We start from the raw sequence: 21,978 nt of genomic DNA, 5'->3' as shown, positions 1-21,978 counted from the left end.
CTTGAACGGTTGGTTCCTCTAATTTCCTGATTTAAATCTCTGATTCCTTGTTTTAACATTTAATCTCTTCTTCACTTTTGGTTTGTTGTATTTTCACTTTGCACCATCGATTCTTTTGAATTTCAAAAATATCTTCAGCTTCCTGAGGCCAGCTTGACAGTTCATTTAGGAGATCCTACATAACCTACTACTTATAGTATTGCTTCTGTGAACCGAGTGGGGAGATGCAGCTGGTCCAAAGGTTGTTATTTTAATAACCAAGGTTAATTTTTCTTCCTCAACACAGGAACATCCGCAGGGAGGCTTTTCACCTGAGGGGTTAGCTGAGTGCGCTGGACATACTAAATGGTCATGGTGGCCACTGAACTGTAGGGACACTCAACTAACTCTATTTTATGGGTTTCCTTCATTACATTAGCATTTGAGACTTAGAGCTGCTTCACACTTATTTTCTCAAAAGAAAATTTAGAGGGAGAAGAAGGGAATTTGCAGTGTTCCACAGCTGACCTGGGCAAAGTGAACAGTGTCTGGGTTCATATGGGTTCTGCCTATGACTCTTGGAATTGATGAATTCCTGAAGCCTCAGTGCTATCTGCCAGAAATTTTTGGTATGAAATTCCTATGTAGCTGTGAAAACATCATTAAATGTCAGTCTTTAAGAAAAACTTTGGACAACCCACAAAATTATCTATGCCATCAATCCTTTCCTCTTTCCAAACAACTTAATGTGTCTTATGCTAAAGGAAAACAAGAATTTGACTGTAACCAATATCCAGAACTGTTCATCAGAAGTCTCATGAACATAAAAATAAAAGAAAAACACAGAGCACATTAAATTCTTTTTAGGCTAGCACCTGCTTTTCTTTAGGCTTGGCCAGTTCTCTTTCTGACTTTTGGTTCTAATGAATTCTGTGTTTGTAGTTCGCAGTGCACATCTGCGAGCACAGTTGGGAATGAGCAGCAGGACAGAAGTCTATTCATTTTTGGGTATTTAACCTATTTATAACCTACCTCATGCTAAAAAGAGTATTTGGAGTTTCTAGCAAAAATAGGTACAATACAGCAGGATATAAATACATAAGAGGAAAAATCAGGCAATATGTGCATTTAAAACATACTAAAATCCTGAGTTTGTTGAATCCTTTACTATAAGCATATAGATATTCTTCCCTAGAAATTCCCAACTACTACAAATCCACAAGTCACCAACAATTCAAATGGAAATATCTATGAAGAAAAAAATATATCAGACTTAAAAGGCATCCTCCTCTTAAGTATTCAATTCTCTTATGTTCGGTTTATTTTACTTGTTCATCCTCACAAGGCAGAGATCACTATCTCTACTTCAAATTCTAGTACCAGGGTATCTTAGCTAACGGGGGGGGGAAAAAAAAAAGGTCTGCACCCAAGTCTTTGCTTCTCTTGTCTAGGAAAAATAATTCAATTCTTTCCAAAGAAAGAGTGAATGGCATTACTCTCTAACTCAGAAACCCTGGGGACTATCTTGGGGATGGAAGGACTCCCAAGTGTCTGGCAGATACCTACCTGAGGAAGCTCCTACTGGGAGATTCCCACTCATCCTGGATACAGGTGTCTGAGTACAGACCTCTGTGGTCCAGATTTAGGAGTCTGTAATGTGACCACGAGCTTTCCGGGAAAATTAAATCATGAATATTGACTTTGTTTGATCTCTATGTGATTATAAAAAGCTGAGGGTTTAAAACACATTTAATCCAACACATAAAAGATCATTAAAAGTAATATAAATTTTTGCTTATGGGGATTCCATTCACAATGTACAGCAACACTTCTGAAATTGCTTTCTCCATTTCCCTACATAAACAGAAGGTGTCTCACCCCTGGGGCACAACCAGTAGATTCGGTTTAAGACAGTTGTTTTATAGGGATTGCATCCAGGTATCAATAATTTCTATAGCTCTCTAGGAGCTGTAAGAAATGAATTCCACTGTGCAGCCAAGATTGAGAGCAGGTGTCTGGGGGCTTTAGCCAATCTACCATCTCTCTTTGTGTTGGTTACACTGGGCTGAGGTTTCATTCCTTCCACTCATTCCGTACACATACTTAATTATGTTAGTCTTGGCAGCTTCGAGCAAACCTTTAAGCCATAGCTTAACATGTTATACATCAAAATACACTGACATTTGTTGCAATGAGGAGCTGTTTGAAATCTCACACTTCCCACTATTTTTTGCAAAGCATCTTTTCCTCGCTGCCACAGTCTGTGTTGCACTATATTAAGTAGTCAATCTTAGCTACATGTTAAGTGTTTTAAATGGATAATAAGAAAGAGGAGGAAGAGAAGAGAGTGCTGACATATTTTAGGGCGAAGGGTCTCACTGCCTCACAGTCAAGTGCTCTGTTTCCAGAAGGCCTACTTCCCACACTTAGGCTGCAATGCATTCTACTTGCCTACCAATTCAAAACACATGCATTTTATGTTCCTCTCCCTTTCATCTATACCCTTATAGAGCATAATAAATGATAATGTCTTAATGAGTTGTTCTACCCAGATAGCAGTTCTGCATTTTTCTAAGGCCTTCTGAAGACACATATCAATGCAAAGGAAGGCTCTAATATTGGAAAGCAGGCACTGTGTGACGACAGCAAGGCTGATATAAATTAGAGGATCAGAGAGTGCATCCCTGAAGTCACACCTCAAATGAGATGGCTGCCCACTCAAAGCTAGCCCTGGTGATAAGTGATGATTCACTCCCTCACTGTAGAATTGCTCAGCCACTGACCTCACATTTATGGGACCACACTCTACCCCATGACTATGGATCTCTTTATCTGTCAGTCTCTCACTATTTTCAGAACACACAGCACACACTTTGTAGGTGCATAATGAATGTCTGATTAAAAGATAGACACATGACTGCTCCCCTCCATTCCTCTGTTTTACACAAACATATCTAGACCATTAATTAAGCATCATATTTGTTAAGGATTTCCAGAGAAAAATATACCACTTCCTCAATCAAGTGTCAATTCCAATGTTAGATGTAGACTTTTGAAAAAAGTAAAGAGAGGAGAATGGACAGACTGCCTGCTCAAGTGGTTCCCTGACCCTCAAGTAGCCTAACTGGGAGAGCCTAACTGGGAGTAGCCTAACTGGAGTGGACCTCAAGCAAACTCCAACAGACCTGCAGCTGTTAGAAGGAAAACTAACAAACAGAAAGGACACCCACACCAAAACCCCATCTGTACGTCACCATTATCAAAGACCAAAGGTAGATAAAACCACAAAGATGGGGAAAAAGCAGTGCAGAGAAGCTCAATATTCAAAAAATCAGAGTGCCTCTCCCCCTCCAAAGGAATGCAGCTGGTCACCAGCAATGGAACAAAGCTGGATGGAGAATGACTTTGATGAGTTGAGAGAAGAAGGCTTCAGTCGATCAAACTTCTCAGAGCTAAAGGAGGAGCAAAGAAAAAAACCCAGCGCAAAGAAACTAAAAACCTTGAAAAAAGAAGTAACGAATGGATAACTAGAATAACCAATGCAGAGAAGTCCATAAACGACCCAACAGAGGTGAAAACCATGATATGAGAACTATGTGACAAATGCACAAGCTTCAGTAACTGACTCGATCAACTGGAAGAAAGAGTAACAGTGATTGAAGATCAAATGAATGAAACGAAGCGAGAAAAGAAGTTTAGAGAAAAAAGAGTAAAAAGACACAAACAAAGCCTCCAAGAAATATGGGACTATGTGAAAAGACCAAATCTACGTCTGATTGGTGTACCTGAAAGTGACGGGGGGAATGGAACCAAGTTGGAAAACACTCTGCAGGATATTATTCAGAAGAACTTCCCCAATCTAGCAAGGCAGGCCAACATTGAAACTCAGGAAATACAGAGAATGCTACAAAGATACTCCTCAAGAAGAGCAACTCCAAGACACATAATTGTCAGATTCACCAAAGTTGAAACAAAGGAAAAAATGTTAAGGGCAGCCAGAGAGAAAGGTCAGGTTACACACAAAGGGAAGCCCATCAGACTAAGAGCAGATCTTTCAGCAAAAACTCTCCAAGCCAGAAGAGAGTGGGGACCAATATTCAACATTCTTAAAGAAGAGAATTTTCAACTCAGAATTTCATATCCAGCCAAACTAAGTTTCACAAGTGAAGGAGAAATAAAATCCTTTACAGACAAGGAAATGCTGAGAGATTTTGTCACCACCAGGCCTGCCCTACAAGAGCTCCTGAAGGAAGCACTAAACATGGAAAGGAACAACAGGTACCAGCCACTGTAAAAACATGTCAAAATGTAAAGTCGATCGATACTAGGAAGAAACTGCATCAACTAGCGACCAAAATAACCAGCTAATATCATAATGACAGGATCAAGTTCCCACATAACAAAATTAACCTTAAATGTAAATGGGCTAAATGGTCCAATTAAAAGACACAGACTGGCAAATTGGATAAAGAGTCAAGACCCATCAGTTTGCTGTATTCAGGAGACCCATCTCACATGCAGAGACACACATAGGCTCAAAATAAAGGGATGGAGGAAGATCTACCAAGCAAATGGAAAAAAAAAAAAAAAGGCAGGGGTTGCAATCCTAGTCTCTGATAAAACAGACTTTAAAAGCAACAAAGATCAAAAGAGACAAAGAAGGCCATTACATAACGGTAAAGGGATCAATTCAACAGGAAGAGCTAACTATCCTAAATATATATGCACCCAATACAGGAGCACCCAGATTCATAAAGCAAGTCCTTAGAGACTTACAAAGAGACTTAGACTCCCACACAATAATAATGGGAGACTTTAACACCCCACTGTCAACATTAGACAGATCAACGAGACAGAAAGTTAACAAGGATATCCAGGAATTGAACTCAACTCTGCACCAAGCAGACCTAATAAACATCTAAAGAACTCTCCACCCCAAATCAACAGAATAGACATTCTTCTTGGCACCACATCGCACTTATTCCAAAACTGACCACATAGTTGGAAGTAAAGCACTCCTCAGCAAATGTAAAAGAACAGAAATTATAATAAACTGTCTCTCAGACCACAGTGCAATCAAACTAGAACTCAGGACTAAGAAACTCAATCAAAACCACTCAACTACATGGAAACTGAACAACCTGCTGCTGAATGACTACTGGGTACATAACTAAATGAAGGCAGAAATAAAGTTGTTCTTTGAAACCAGTGAGAACAAAGATACAACATACCAGAATCTCTGGGACACATTTAAAGCAGTGTGTAGAGGGAAATTTATAGCACTAAATGCCCACAAAAGAAAGCAGGAAAGATCTAAAATTGACACCCTAACATCACAATTAAAAGAACTAGACAAGCAAGAGCAAACACATTCAAACGCTAGCAGAAGGCAAGAAATAACTAAGATCAGAGCAGAACTGAAGGAGATAGAGACACAAAAAACCCTTCAAAAAAATCAATGAATCCAGGAGCTACTTTTTGAAAAGATCAACAAAATTGATAGACTGCTAGCAAGAATAATAAAGAAGAAAAGCGAGAAGAATCAAATAGATGCAATAAAAAAGGGAATATCACCACTGACCCCACAGAAATACAAACTACCATCAGAGAATACTATAAACACCTCTATGCAAATAAACTAGAAAACCTAGAAGAAATGGATAAATTCCTGGACACGTACACTCTCCCAAGACTAAACCAGGAAGAAGTTGAATCCCTGAATAGACCAATAGCAGGCTCTGAAATTGAGGCAATAATTAATAGCCTACCAACCAAAAAAAGTCTGGGACCAAAGGGATTCACAGTCGAATTCTACCAGAGGTACAAAGAGGAGCTGATACCATTCCTTCTGAAACTATTCCAATCAATAGAAAAAGAGGGAATCCTCCCTAACTGATTTTATGAGGCCAACATCATCTTGATACCAAAGCCTGGCAGAGACACAACAAAAAAAGAGAATTTTAGACCAATATCCCTGATGAACATCAATACAAAAATCCTCAATAAAATGCTGGCAAACCAAATCCAACAGCACATCAAAAAGCTTATCCACCATGATCAAGTGGGCTTCAACCCTGGGATGCAAGGCTGGTTCAACATACGCAAATCAATAAATGTAATCCAGCATATAAACAGAACCAAAGACAAAAATCACATGATTATCTCAATAGATGCAGAAAAGGCTTTTGACAAAATTCAACAGCCCTTCATGCTAAAAACTCTCAATAAATTTGGTATTGATGGAATGTATCTCAAAATAATAAGAGCCATTTATGACAAACCCACAGCCAATATCATACAGACTGGGCAAAAACTGAAAGCATTCCCCTTAAAAACTGGCACAAGACAGGGATTCCCTCTCTCACCACTCCTATTCAACATAGCATTGGAAGCGCTGGCCAGGGCAATCAGGCAAGAGAAAGAAATAAAGTGTATTCAATTAGGAAAAGAAGTTAAATTGCCCCTGTTTGCAGATGACATGATTGTCTATTTAGAAAACCCCACCATCTCAGCCCAAAATCTCCTTAAGCTGATAAGCAATTTCAGCAAAGTCTCAGGATACAAAATCAATATGCAAAAATCACAAGCATTCTTATACACCAATAGCAGACAAACAGCCAAATCATGAGTGAACTCCCATTCACAATTGCTTCAAAGAGAATAAAATACCTAGGAATCCAACTTACAAGGGATGTGAAGGATCTCTTCAAGGAGAACTACAAACCACTGCTCAAGGAAATAAAAGAGAACACAAACAAATGGAAGAACATACCATGCTCATGGATAAGAAGAATCAATATTGTGAAAATGGCCATACTGCCCAAGGTAATTTATAGATTTAATGCCATCCCCATTAAGCTACCAATGAGTTTCTTCACAGAATTGGAAAATACTACTTTAAAGTTCATATGGAACCAAAAAAGAACCCACATTGCCAAGACAATCCTAAGTCAAAAGAACAAAGCTGGAGGCATCACACTACCTGACTTCAAACTATACTATAAGGCTACAGTAACCAAAACAGCATGGTACTGATACCAAAACAGAGATATAGACCAATGGAACAGAACAGAGCCCTCAGAAATAATACCACACATCTACAACCATCTGATGTTTGACAAACCTCACAAAAACAAGAATGGGGAAAGCATTCCCTATTTAATAAATGGTGCTGGGAAAAGCGGCTAGTCATAAGTAGAAAGCTGATATTGGATCCCTTCCTTACTCCTTATACAAAAATTAATTCAAGATGGATTAGAGACTTAAATGTTAGACCTAAAACCATAAAAACCCTAGAAGAAAACCGAGGCAATACCATTCAGGACATAGGCATGGGCAAGGACTTCATGTCTAAAACACCAAAAGCAATGGCGACAAAAGCCAAAATTGACAAATGGGATCTAGTTAAACTAAAGAGCTTCTGCACAGCAAAAGAAACTACCATCAGAGCGAACAGGCAACCAACAGAACAAGAGAAAATTTTTGCAATCTACTCATCTGACAAAGGGCTAATATCCAGAACCTACAAAGAACTCAAACAAATTTACAAGGAAAAAACAAATAACCCCATCAAAAAGTGGGCAAAGGATATGAACAGACACTTCTCAAAAGGAGACATTTATGCAGCCAACAGAAACATGAAAAAATGCTCATCATCACTCGCCATCAGAGAAATGTAAATCAAAACCACAATGAGATACCATCTCACACCAGTTAGAGTGGCAATCATTAAAAAGTCAGGAAACAACAGGTACTGGAGAGGATGTGGAGAAATAGGAACAGTTTTATACTGTTGGTGGTACTGTAAACTAGTTCAACCATTGTGGAAGACAGTGTGGTGATTCCTTAAGTTTCTAGATCTAGAAATACCATTTGACCCAGCCATTCCATTACTGGGGATATGCCCAAAGGATCATAAATTGGTGCTATAAAGACACATGGACAGATATGTTTATTGCAGCACTATTTACAATAGCAAAGACTTAGAACCAACCCAAATGTCCATCAATGACAGACTGGATAAAGAAAATGTGGCACATATACACCATAGAATACTATGCAGCCATAAAAAAGGATGAGTTCATGTCCTTTATAGGGCCATGGATGAAGCTGGAAACCATCATTCTCAGCAAACTATCATAAGAACAGAAAACCAAATACCGCATGTTCTCACACATAGGTGGGAATTGAACAATGAGATCACTTGGACACAGGAAGGAGAACATCATATACAGGGGCCTGTTGTGGGGTCGGGGGAGGGGGGAGGGATAGTATTAGGAGATATACCTAATGTAAGTGATCAATTAATGGGTGCAGCACACCAACATGGCATATGTATACATATGTAACAAACCTGCACATTGTGTACATGTACCCTAGAACATAAAGTATAATAAAAAAAAAAAGAAAAGAAAAAAGTAAAGACATCTATAATAATTCTCAAATAACAAACCGATAGCTTTATCCATCTGGAACATCAACCAAACTCTAAAGTAGCCAAAAATGATCTCTTCTTGAGATGGAACAATGCCACCCTCAAGCTCTTAACCAGAACTCATGAACTCAAACCAAATAAAGATAATAATTTAACCAGATTGGTCATGGGATTCTTAGAGGATAGAAGAGACATAAATGTGTATCACCAATAAGAGAAGAAAACAGAACAACACAGAAACCACGTGTGATACACGTGGTAACTGCCCCCTGACTCCATCCATTCCACCCATCATGTGACCACAGGCCCCTTGCCAACAATTGTTCAGAAATGGGCATGAACCTAATCTCACCCAAGCAGGGGCATGGTATAGTCTACTGGGGGATTCTTGAAAGGCTGCCTCTCTCTTAAGAAAGAAGTACAGTGGCCAGGCACAGTGGCTCACACCTGTAATCTCGGCACTTTAGGGGGCCAAGGCAGACAGACCACTTGAGGTCGGGAGTGCAAGAGCAGCCTGGCCAATATTGTGAAACCCCTCTCTAGTAAAAATACAAAAAATTAGCTGGGCTGTGGTGGTATGTGCCTGTTATCCCAGCTACTCGGGCAGCTGAGGCAGGCGAATCACTTGAACCCAAGAGGTGGAGGTTGCAATGAGCTGAGATCACACTACTGCACTCCAGCCTGGGAGACAGAGTGAAACCCTGTGGAAAAGAGGAGAGGGGAGGGGAGGGGAGAGGAAGGAAGGGAGGGGAGGGGAGAGGCACAGTGGGCCAGGCATAGTAGCTCATGCCTGTTATCCCAGCACTTTGGGAGGCCAAGGCAGGCAGATCACTTGAGGTCAGGAGTTTGAGATCAGCTTGGCCAACACGGCAAAACACCATCTCTACTGAAAATCCAAAAATTACAGGCATGGTGCACGCCTGTAATCCCAGCTACTGGGGAGGCTGAGGCAGGAGAATCACTTGAAACCAGAAGGTGGAGGTTGTAGCGGGCCAAGATCATGCCACTGCACTCCAGTCTGGGTGACAAAGTAAGACTCCATCTCAGAAAAAAAAGAAGAAAAAAAGAAAAGAAAGGAAGGAAGGAAGGGAGGGAGGGAGGGGGGGAGGGGAGGGGAGGGGAGGGGAAGGGAAGGGAAGGAGGGAGGGAGGGAGGAAGGAAGGAAGGAAGGAAGGAAGGAAGGGAGAGAGGGAGGGAGGGAGGGAGGGAGGGAAGGAAGGAGGAAGGGGAGGGGAGGGGAGGGGAGGGGAGGGAAAAGAAAAGAAAGAAGCACAGTGAAAAGACAGTTGCCTTCCTTCTCTGAACAATGTCTTTTCTTAAACCTGAAATTGTTGCAGCCATTGCAACTAAAAGGAAGCCAGCCTGAGGGCCAAATCAACACACCAAGGATGCACAGCAAAATGGAAAAAACTTGTGTCACTGCTGACAATTGGGGTTCAGTATCAATAGACCAGGAGCTTTATTTCTGGACTTCTTGTTTTGAGAGAAAAAATGTATTTCTTCATTCTATAAACAAATTTAAGTTAGGATTTCTACAATCTGTAACTGAAGGCATTCTAACAAATATAGCAAGAAAAAAGAAACGAATTTCTAGGTGTTAATTATATTGGAAATAAACATTAAAATGGATATGTTGATTCATCTTTGGTCATATTGATTTTTAAACTTTAGGGAGGATAATTGTGTGATTTATTATAGCAACAGGATAAGAAGTGGTGTGGGTCACAAAGTCTGCTCTCTGTACAGGTTCTTGTTAATAAATGTGAAAATGAACCTGTTAGATGAGAGAAGAAATTAATTCTGCATATGTGAATAGAAAGCTTCCTATATGCTACTGGCATTTGACCCATCTGTCAATACACCTCATAAACATGGAACTTTCACTCCTGATGCTCTCTATCCCAACAACACACAGTTCACTCCACAGTCACAATTCCCAAGAGCAAGATGAAGAAACAAAGTTCTCTCCCTCCAAAGCTTCAGAGGCAATGCATATGTAACAGTGCAGAAAGCAGAAGTACAGAAAATTTGAGGCCTGAATCTACTGCTTTGCCTTAGAAAGTCATCTATGTTCCTGCTCTTGGCACTTCACAGGAAGTGAGACTATAATCTATTCCAAGAGTTTGCATTATTTTTAGTTCACTACCCACCTCAATCTGTTCATTTTTAAAACTTTATATGGGTTTTAGCATTTGCTTTGGAATACCATTCATATTGTAAAAATGGAGGTGATAACCTATAAATAAAACAACCCCATTTAAAAATAGGAATGAAGCGGACAGCCAATTAAAGTGTTATCATATTAAATAGAATTACTTTTCAAAGGATCTCAGTGTTTGCATTTTTATTGATTCATTACAGGAAAAAGTATACGTAATTTTACAATGTTTACACTCTGAGCATAGCTGCCATGAGGCTTTGCTTTCAAAATGCTGCTGCTCCTTAAATACCTATTGAAATCTGAATCCATTTCCTACAGAGGCTGTAATAAATTACCACAAATGTGTGGCTTCAGATAACACAAACGTATTACTTTGCAGTTCTGGAGGTCAAAAGTCTGAACTGGGTCTCACTAAGCTAAAACCAAGATATTGGCAGGGCTGTATTCCTTCCAGAGGCCTTGGAGGAGAATCCGTTTCCTTGCCTTTTCCAGCTTCTAGAGGCTGACAGCATTCCTTGGCTGATGGTTACATCACTCCAACCTCTGCTCCCGTCATCACATCTTCTTTTCTGACTCTGAACCTCCTACTTCCCTCTTACAAGAACCTTTGTAATTATAATGAGCCCACCCAATAATCCAGGATAACCTCCCCATTCCAATTTAAAGATCCTTAATTTTCTTTTTTTTTTTTTAGACAGCGTTTTACTCTGTCACCCAGACTGGAATACAGTGGCATAATCATGGCTTATTCCAGCCTTAAACTCCTGGTGATATGGTTTGGCTATGCCTCAACCCAAATCTCATCTTGAATTGGACTTCCCATAATCCCCATGTGTCCTGGGACGGACTTCGTGGGAGGTGCTTTGATTATGTGGGCAGTTTCCCCATGCTGTTCTCATAGTAGTGACTGAGTTCTCACAAGATTTAACGATTTTATAGGGGGCTTTTCCCCCGCTGCAATTTTCCTTCCTGCTACCATGTGAAGAAGGACATGTTTCCTTCTCCTTCTGCCATGATTGTAAATTTCCTGAGGCCTCCCCAGCCCTGCAGAACTCTGAGTCAATTAAACCTCTTTCCTTTATAAATTACCCAGTCTCAAGTATCTTTTCATAGTAGCATGAGAATGAACTAATACACCTGGCTCAAGTAATCCTCCAGCCTCAGCCTCCTGAGTAGCTGGGACTACAGGCACATACCACCCTCAGCTAACTTTTTGCAGTTTTTGTAGAGATGGGGTCTTGCTATGTGCCCCAGGCTGTTCTCAAATTCCTGGTCTCAAACAATCCTTCTGCCTCAGCCTCTCAAAGCACTGGGATTACAGATGTGAGCCACTGTGCCCAGCCTAAAGATCCTTAATTTAATCAAATCAGTAAAGTCTCTTTTTCCCTGTAGGGCAATTTATTCACAGGTTCCAGATATTAGGACACGGACATCTTCAGGGAGTCATTATTCCACCTACCATAAAATCCATCACAAAGAAAGAAAGGGTTTCTACTATTTTACCTGACCTGAGAGTATTAAGTAAACTGTACCATTTAATATTGATCCAGAAGTTGTTACTGGTTTTGAATTACTAGGAAATATTCCTGTCCTTCCAAGAAAAGGTTGGTGGGCTAATAAAATTCTAGACCCAGACACTCCTCAAACACAATCTTCTCACAGTGAGAAGAACAGTTTGAAATACTTGTTCCTTGCTTGGTTCCCAGGACACCCACAATGCTGAAAACATCTTGACAAAATGAATTATTAGAAAAAGAAGCAACAGCAAAAAGTAAGAGACACCTACAGAAACAGTAAATAATAAGAAAAGGTCTGATATCTTTTTAAAAACTAGGATCTGGAGAAATCATTTTTAAAAGCATAAAAAATTACTAAACTGGTCTCACTAATTTAAGAAACTTAAGCTGTGGCTGGGCGCGGTGGGTCACGCCTGTAATCCCAGCACTTTGGGAGGCCGTGGCAGGCAGATCACCTGGGGTCAAAAGTTTGGGACCAGCATGGACAATATGGTGAAACCCTGTCTCTACTAAAAATACAAAAATTAGCTGGGCGTGGTGGCGGATGCCTGTAGTCCCAGCTGCTCGGGAGGCTGAGGCAGAAGAATTGTTTGAACCCTGGTGGCAGAGGTTGCAGTGAGTCGAGATCGTGCCACTGCACTCTAGCCTGGGCGACAGAGTGAGACTCCATCTCAAAAAAAGAAGGAAGGAAGGAAGGAGGGAGGGAGGGAGGGAGGGACGGAGGGACGGAGAGAGGGAAAGAAGGAAAGAAGGAAAGAAAGAAACTTTAGTTGTTCAAAGGGACTGAAATCAGGAGTCAGGACAGGAGGACAACAGATCTTTTTGTCCTAAGCCTCAAGCCTGACAAGTCTTAAAATTTAACGGCTATTAGCCAAAACAAGGAACAACTCAGGTGTTCAACAGGTGACTAGATGAGCAAAACATAGCATATCCATACAATTGAATACTAGTCAGCTATCTATATGTGTGTGGACATGTGTGTGAGTGTATGCATGTGTATACACATGTGTATGTTATATATAACAAGGAACAAACTACTGATACATACAACATAGTTGAATCTCAAAATCATTATGCTAAGTGATCTATGCCAGACACAAAATGGTATATAGCATATGATGTCATTTGTACAAAATTCTAGAAAATGCAAATTTATCTATAGCGACCAAAGAAAGCCAGTGGTTACCTAGGGTTGGGGGCTGAGGGAGGGATGGACTGCAAAGGGGCATGAGGAATCACTGGCAGTGGGATGATGGAAATGCTCTACAGCATGATTGTGATGAGGGTTGCATGGGTATACATAACTCTCAAAACTCATCACATCGTACGCTTTCAGTGGTTGCAATTTATTGTGTATAATATATACCTCAGCAAGGCTGATTCCTTAAAAACCTGACTCCTATTCAGTGGTAAATTTGCATTGAGGAGCATGATAAATACCACAGTCCAAATGATCATTTTAGCCTTGATTCAGAGCCTCCTTATAGTTTTCTAAGACCCTCTAATTACTTATAATTACTCACAGACGGCAAGTCCACTTCATAAGTGGTGAAACTTCATTTCTTTAACCACAATTCAGGGTAGATGCCATATGATGTTCCTAATTCTACGCTAAGGCAACCCTGTCTCCCTCGCTCCTCTCTCCAATAAAGTGCTAGAGTGTCTGAATATCCATCCCATCCATATTGAAAAGCTGTTTAACTGTACATGATACCTCCATATTATAAAGCTGTGCACAATCCAAGGAGTCACTTTATGTGTAGAGTTTTGTCTGTTTTCAATCTGTTCTGTATAAGTTATCTTTGTATTTTGTATCTTATTTCATTCATTTCAATCCTGCTTATGTAGAACAGAAGGATTTCAGACTAAATATTCATTCACTTGTTCACAGACCAGAGTTCATCTTATTTTGTGTTTGTTTTACAGTATTTTGATATTATAATATTTTGATACCCTTATAAGTTTTTACCAGTTTCATGTGACATGTTTTTAAAGTAATCATTGCCCAATGCATGCTGAATTTGGCCAGAAAGTAATTCAAGAAATGTTGTCTAGGGTATGTGGGGCGGAGCAAGATGGCCAAATAGGAACAGCTCCAGTCTCCAACTCCCAGTGAGAGCGACACAGAAGACCAGTGATTTCTGCATTTTAAACTGAGGTACTAGGGTCATCTCACTAGGGAGTGCCGGATAATCGGTGCTGGTCAGCTGCTGCAGTCCGACCAGCGAGAGCTGAAGCAGGGTGAGGCATTGCCTCACCTGGGAAGCACAAGGGGAAGGGAATCCCTTTTCCAAGCCAGGGGAACTGAGACACACAACACCTGGAAAATCGGGGAACTCCACACCAATACTGCGCTTTAAGCAAACGGGACATCAAGGAGATTATATCCCACACCTGCCGGGAAGTCCCACGGCCACGGAGCCTCCCTCATTGCTAGCACAGCAGTCTGCCATCTAACCGCAAGGCAGCAGTGAGGCTGGGGGAGGGGCACCTGCCATTGCTGAGGCTTAAGTAGGTAAACAAAGCCACTGGGAAGCTCAAACTGGGTGGAGCTCACAGCAGCTCAAGGAAACCTGCCTGTCTCTGTAGACTCCACCTCTGGGGACAGGGCACAGCTAAAAACAACAACAAAAAAAAGCAGCAGAAACCTCTGCAGATGCAAACGACTCTGTCTGACAGCTTTGAAGAGAGCAGTGGATCTCCCAACACGGAGGTTGAGATCTGAGAACGGACAGACTGCCTGCTCAAGTGGGTCCCTGACCCCTGAGTAGCCTAACTGGGAGACATGCCCCACTAGGGGCAGTCTGACACCACACACCTCACAGAGTGGAGTACACCCCTGAGAGAAAGCTTCCAAAGTAAGAATCAGACAGGTATACTCGCTGTTCAGCAATATTCTATCTTCTGCAACCTCTGCTGCTGATACCCAGGCAAACAGGTCTGGAGTGGACCTCAAGCAATCTCCAACAGACCTGCAGCTGAGGGTCCTGACTGTTAGAAGGAAAACTATCAAACAGGAAGGACACCTATACCAAAACCCCATCAGTACGTCACCATCATCAAAGACCAGAGGCAGATAAAACCACAAGATGGGGAAAAAGCAGGGCAGAAAAGCTGGAAATTCAAAAAATAAGAGCGCATCTCCCCCTGCAAAGGAGCGCACCTCATCACCAGCAACGGATCGAAGCTGGTCAGAGAATGACTTTGACGAGTTGAGACAAGAAGACATCAGTCCGTCAAGCTTCTCAGAGCTAAAGGAGGAATTACGTACCCAACACAAAGAAACTAAAAATCTTGAAAAAAGAGTGGAAGAATTGACAACTAGATTAATGCAGAGAGGTCATAAACGAAATGACGGAGATGAAAACCATGACACGAGAAATACGTGACAAATGCACAAGCTTCAGTAACCCACTCGATCAACTGGAAGAAAGAGTATCAGCGATTGAGGATCAAATGAATGAAACGAAGCGAGAAGAGAAACCAAAAAAAAAAAGAAGAAAAAGAAATGAACAAAGCCTGCAAGAAGTATGGGATTATGTAAAAAGACCAAATCTACGTCTGATTGGGGTGCCGGAAAGTGAGGGGGAAAATGGAACCAAGTTGGAAAACACTCTTTAGGATATCATCCAGGAGAACTTCCCCAACCTAGTAGGGCAGGCCAACATTCAAATTCAGGAAATACAGAGAACGCCACAAACATACTCCTCCAGAAGAGCAACTCCAAGACACATAATTGCCAGATTCACCAAAGTTGAAATGATGGAAAAAATCTTAAGGGCAGCCAGAGAGAAAGGTCGGGTTACCCACAGAGGGAAGCCCATCAGACTAACAGCAGATCTCTCGGCAGAAACTCTACAAGCCAGAAGAGAGTGGGGGCCAATATTCAACATTCTTAAAGAAAAGAATTTTAAACCCAGAATTTCATATCCAGCCAAACTAAGTTTCATCAGTGAAGGAGAAATAAAATCCTTTAGAGATAAGCAAATGCTTAGAGATTTTGTCACCACCAGGCCTGCCTTACAAGAGACCCTGAAGGAAGCACTAAACATGGAAAGGAACAACCGGTACCAGCCATTGCAAAAACATGCCAAAAATGTAAAGACCATCGAGGCTAGGAAGAAACTGCATCAACTAATGAGCAAAATAACCAGCTAATATCATAATGGCAGGATCAAGTTCACATGTAACAATATTAATCTTAAATGTAAATGGACTAAATGCTCCAATTAAAAGACACAGACTGGCAAACTGGATCAAGAGTCAAGACCCATCAGTCTGCTGTATTCAGGAGACCCATCTCACATGCAGAGATACATAGGCTCAAAATAAAGGGATGGAGGAGATCTACCAAGCAAATGGAGAACAAAAAAAAGCAGGGGTTGCAATCCTAGTCTCTGATAAAACAGACTTTAAACCATCAAAGATCAAAAGAGACCAAGAAGGCCATTACATAATGGTAAAGGGATCAATTCAACAGGAAGAGCTAACTATCCTAAATATATATGCACCCAATACAGGAGCATCCAGATTCATAAAGCAAGTCCTTAGAGACTTACAAAGAGACTTAGACTCCCATACAATCATAATGGGAGACTTCAACACTCCACTGTCAACATTAGACAGATCAACGAGACAGAAAGTTAACAAGGATATCCAGGAATTGAACTCAACTCTGCACCAAGCAGACCTAATAGACATCTATAGAACTCTCCACCCCAAATCAACAGAATACACATTCTTCTCAGCACCACATCGCACTTATTCCAAAATTGACCACATAATTGGAAGTAAAGCACTCCTCAGCAAATGTACAAGAACTGAAATTATAACAAACTATCTCTCAGACCACAGTGCAATCAAACTAGAACTCAGGACTAAGAAACTCAATCAAAACCGCTCAACTACATGGAAACTGAACACCTGCTCCTGAATGACTACTGGGTACATAACGAAATGAAAGCAGAAATAAAGATGTTCTTTGAAACCAATGAGAAAAAGATACAACATACCAGAATCTCTGGGACACATTAAAGCAGTGTGTAGAGGAAAATTTATAGCACTAAATGCCCACAAGAGAAAGCTGGAAAGATCTAAAATTGACACTCTAACATCACAATTAAAAGAACTAGAGAAGCAAGAGCAAACACATTCAAAAGCTAGCAGAAGGCAAGAAATAACTAAGATCAGAGCAGAACTGAAGGAGATAGAGACACAAAAAACCCTCCAAAAAATCAATGAATCCAGGAGTTGGTTTTTTGAAAAGATCAACAAAATTGACAGACCGCTAGCAAGACTAATAAAGAAGAAAAGAGAGAAGAATCAAATAGACGCAATAAAAAATGATAAAGGGGATCTCACCACCGACCCCACAGAAATACAAACTACCATCAGAGAATACTATAAACACCTCTACGCAAATAAACTAGAAAATCTAGAAGAAATGGATAATTTCCTGGACACTTACACTCTTCCAAGACTAAACCAGGAAGAAGTTGAATCCCTGAATAGACCAATAGCAGGCTCTGAAATTGAGGCAATAATTAATAGCCTACCCACCAAAAAAAGTCCAGGACCGGATGGATTCACAGCTGAATTCTACCATAGGTACAAGGAGGAGCTGGTACCATTCCTTCTGAAACTATTCCAATCAATAGAAAAAGAGGGAATCCTCCCTAACTGATTTTATGAGGCCAACATCATCCTGATACCAAAGCCTGGCAGAGACACAACAAAAAAAGAGAATTTTAGACCAATATCCCTGATGAACATCGATGCAAAAATCCTCAATAAAATCCTGGCAAACCGGATCCAGCAGCACATCAAAAAGTTTATCCACCATGATCAAGTAGGCTTCATCCCTGGGATGCAAGGCTGTTTCAACATTCGCAAATCAATAAACGTAATCCAGCATATAAACAGAACCAAATTCAAGAACCACATGATTACCTCAATAGATGCAGAAAAGGCTTTTGACAAAATTCAACAGCCCTTCATGCTAAAAACGCTCAATAAATTCGGTATTGATGGAACGTACCTCAAATAATAGAGCTATTATGACAAACCCACAGCCAATATCATACTGAATGGGCAAAAACTGGAAAAATTCCCTCTGAAAACTGGCACAAGACAGGGATGCCCTCTCTCACCGCTCCTATTCAACATAGTGTTGGAAGTTCTGGCTAGAGCAATCAGGCAAGAGAAAGAAATAAAGGGTATTCAGTTAGGAAAAGAAGAAGTCAAATTGTCCCTTTTGCAAATGACATGATTGTATATTTAGAAAACCCCATTGTCTCAGCCCAAAATCTCCTTAAGCTGATAAGCAACTTCAGCAAAGTCTCAGGATACAAAATTAATGTGCAAAAATCACAAGCATTCTTATACACCAGTAACAGACAAACAGAGAGCCAAAATGAATGAACTTCCATTCACCATTGCTTCAAAGAGAATAAAATACCTAGGAATCCAACTTACAAGGGATGTCAAGGACCTCTTCAAGGAGAACTACAAACCACTGCTCAGTGAAATCAAAGAGGACACAACAAATGGAAGAACTTCCATGCTCATGGATAGGAAGAATCAATATCGTGAAAATGGCCATACTGCCCAAGGTTATTTATAGATTCAATGCCATCCCCATCAAGCTACCAATTACTTTCTTCACAGAATTGGAAAAAACTGCTTTAAAGTTCATATGGAACCAAAAAAGAGCCCGCATTGCCAAGACAATCCTAAGTCAAAAGAACAAAGCTGGAGGCATCACGCTACCTGACTTCAAACTATACTACAAGGCTACAGTAACCAAAACAGCATGGTACTGGTACCAAAACAGAGATATAGACCAATGGAACAGAACAGAGTCCTCAGAAATAATACCACACATCTACAGCCATCTGATCTTTGACAAACCTGAGAGAAACAAGAAATGGGGAAAGGATTCCCTATTTAATAAATGGTACTGGGAAAATTGACTAGCCATAGGTAGAAAGCTGAAACTGGATCCTTTCCTTACTCCTTATACGAAAATTAATTCAAGATGGATTAGAGACTTAAATGTTAGACCTAATACCATAAAAACCCTAGAAGAAAACCTAGGTAGTACCATTCAGGACATAGGCACGGGCAAGGACTTCATGTCTAAAACACCAAAAGCAATGGCAACAAAAGCCAAAATTGACAAATGGGATCTCATTAAACTAAAGAGCTTCTGCACAGCAAAAGAAACTATCATCAGAGTGAACAGGCAACCTACAGAAGGGAGAAAATTTTTGCAATCTACTCATCTGACAAAGGGCTAATATCCAGAACCTACAAAGAACTCAACAAATTTACAAGAAAAGCACAAACAACCCCATCAAAAAGTGGGCAGAGGATATGAACAGACATTTCTCAAAAGAAGACATTCATACAGCCAACAGACACATGAAAAAATGCTCATCATCACTCGCCATCAGAGAAATGCAAATCAAAACCACAATGAGATACCATCTCACACCAGTTAGAATGGCAATCATTAAAAGTCAGGAAACAACAGGTGCTAGAGAGGATGTGGAGAAATAGGAACACTTTTACACTGTTGGTGGGATTGTAAACTAGTTCAACCATTATGGAAAACAGTATGGCGATTCCTCAAGGATCTAGAGCTAGATGTACCATATGACCCAGCCATCCCACTACTGGGTATATACCCAAAGGATTATAAATCATGCTTATAAAGACACATGCACACGTATGTTTACTGCGACACTATTCACAATAGCAAAGACTTGGAATCAACCCAAATGTCCATCTGTGACAGACTGGACTAAGAAAATGTGGCACATACACCATGGAATACTATGCAGCCATAAAAAAGGATGAGTTTGCATCCTTTGTAGGGACATGGATGCAGCTGGAAACCATCATTCTTAGCAAACTATCACAAGAACAGAAAACCAAACACCGCATGTTCTCACTCATAGGTGGGAACTGAACAATGACATCACTTGGACTCGGGAAGGGGAACATCACACATCGGGGCCTATCAAGGGTGGGGGGGGAGGGATTGCATTGGGAGTTATACCTGATATGAATGACGAATTGATGGGTGCTGACGAGTTGATGGGTGCAGCACACCAACATGGCACAAGTATACATATGTAACAAACCTGCAGGTTATGCACATGTACCCTAGAACTTAAAGTATAATAATAAAAAAAAAAAAAGAAAAAGAAATGTTGTCTGTCCACTGGAAGCCCATCCCTTTTTATCTTCTTCCTGTAGCATATTCCACAGGAAATCCCAGCTACATTTCAACTACAACGTATATGCCAATCTATAGAGTGCAACTCCCAGAATTACATTCAGAGCAAAGGTCCAGACCAACTTCCAAGTTTTCAATGACATATCCCCAAAACTAGTATTTTTACCAGTTTTTGTGACTCTTAAACCTAATATCTGCCACATTGAAGGAATCAGTGTGCCCAGCTGTTAAAGACCAGGAGCATTTTAGGAAGAGTTTCTTTGGAGAAGAGATTACTTCACCTCAGGTCAAGGGAATAGGGCCTCAAGGAGTCACTGAGAGCTTAAGAGTGTCTCAACCTGATGAGAGGAAAAGGATAGACTGGGGAGCTTCCCTGCTGATGTGGAAGGAAGTGCCAAGCTGAGGAGTAGCCTGCATCCTCCAAGTCTCTCACCACAAGCATGGGCCACAAATAAGAGAGGGTGAGCATGGAGTGGTCTGGCCACCCTAGCTGCTGAAATGAAATTGTGTTTGACAAGGTAATGCAGCCACAAGACTGAACAGAAAAATCACAGGACTGCCCAACTGCTCGCCTACAAGCAGGGGAAGAACGTCCCCAGGGAACAAATTCCCAAAGGACAGAGTGGAACAAAAAATGGATTTGTTCTTTGAGTCTTTCCCCGGGTGCTGCTTGTCCAGCATCCTAGTTACACATATATCCTCCCTGTGCAGATGTCCTCCTAGAGCCTACAACTGTCTCCCAACTGGGAAGGAAAAACTGAATTTCTTCTAAAAATCAGGCAACCGTGCTCATAATAGGCAGCTGGAGACTGTTTGGAGCCTGGCTACTTAAGGGCATAAATATAAACTCATCGAAGAAATAACTGATAATTTTTAATTTTTAATTATCAGTTATTTCTTCAATGAGTTTATACTTATATTCTTAACCACCCATAAATGTAGAAACCACCCATAAACACAGAAAATCCATTTTTCTGTACAATAGATGGCAATGAAAGAAGGCTGTCATCTTAGAAATATAAAAGGAGGGGAGAAGGGAGGAAAAGGGAAATACACATGACTCTTACCCAGGCCTTGATTCTGCTGTTCCCACTCGAGGGCATCTGGCACCTGGTAGGTAGCTCCCTCCAACAGGTCCATGTTTCCCTGCTCTAAGCCTGGTTCCTGGGATGTGATACCAGGGAGGGTAAAACCTGGCAGCTCAGTGTCACCATCCAAGCCCTCATCCAGCGAGTCTGCATCTTTATCGTCCTCATCTTCTTCCTCATCTTCCTCTTCTTCATCTTCATCTTCTTCGTCCTCTTCATCCTCATCTTCTTCTCCCTCTAAGCAAAAAGAAATCAAAGGGAAGCATAAACATAAAATGAGTTTATGCTGAAACAAATGAATCCTTGAAAATGATCCCAACACTACAAAATAATTGTTTGGCCTTTTGAAACACATCTTTATAGCCAAAGTCAGACAATGTGAACTTTGTAGGATTATACACCCACCACATGTCCTAGAGTTTAAACTTTCAAAACCATAGTTATGTCAGATCAGTATCAGGTGTCGTGTTTACCGGGAGTCCAAGTTCAAGCAATATGATTTGTTATTAAAGTTATTTATATTTACAAGGGTAGTGAACATCCCCTTGCTGTTTTCT

General features: G+C 40.8%; 1 protein-coding gene across 1 annotated transcript in view; it reads right to left on the bottom strand.

Moving 5' to 3' along the window:
- Nucleotides 1–21,978, bottom strand: part of ARMH4 (armadillo like helical domain containing 4) — a 151,878-nt gene that overhangs the window by 82,689 nt on the left and 47,211 nt on the right. The window contains exon 4 of the mRNA XM_033187912.1: nucleotides 21,401–21,658. Within this exon, the coding sequence (XP_033043803.1) occupies nucleotides 21,401–21,658 (258 nt within the window). The remainder of the gene's footprint in view (nucleotides 1–21,400; nucleotides 21,659–21,978) is intronic.

The sequence above is a fragment of the Trachypithecus francoisi genome, unplaced genomic scaffold (genome assembly GCF_009764315.1).
Source record: "Trachypithecus francoisi isolate TF-2019V2 unplaced genomic scaffold, Tfra_2.0 Lachesis_group3, whole genome shotgun sequence".
Lineage (NCBI taxonomy): Eukaryota > Metazoa > Chordata > Mammalia > Primates > Cercopithecidae > Trachypithecus > Trachypithecus francoisi.
This window is presented reverse-complemented; position numbering and strand designations above follow the sequence as displayed.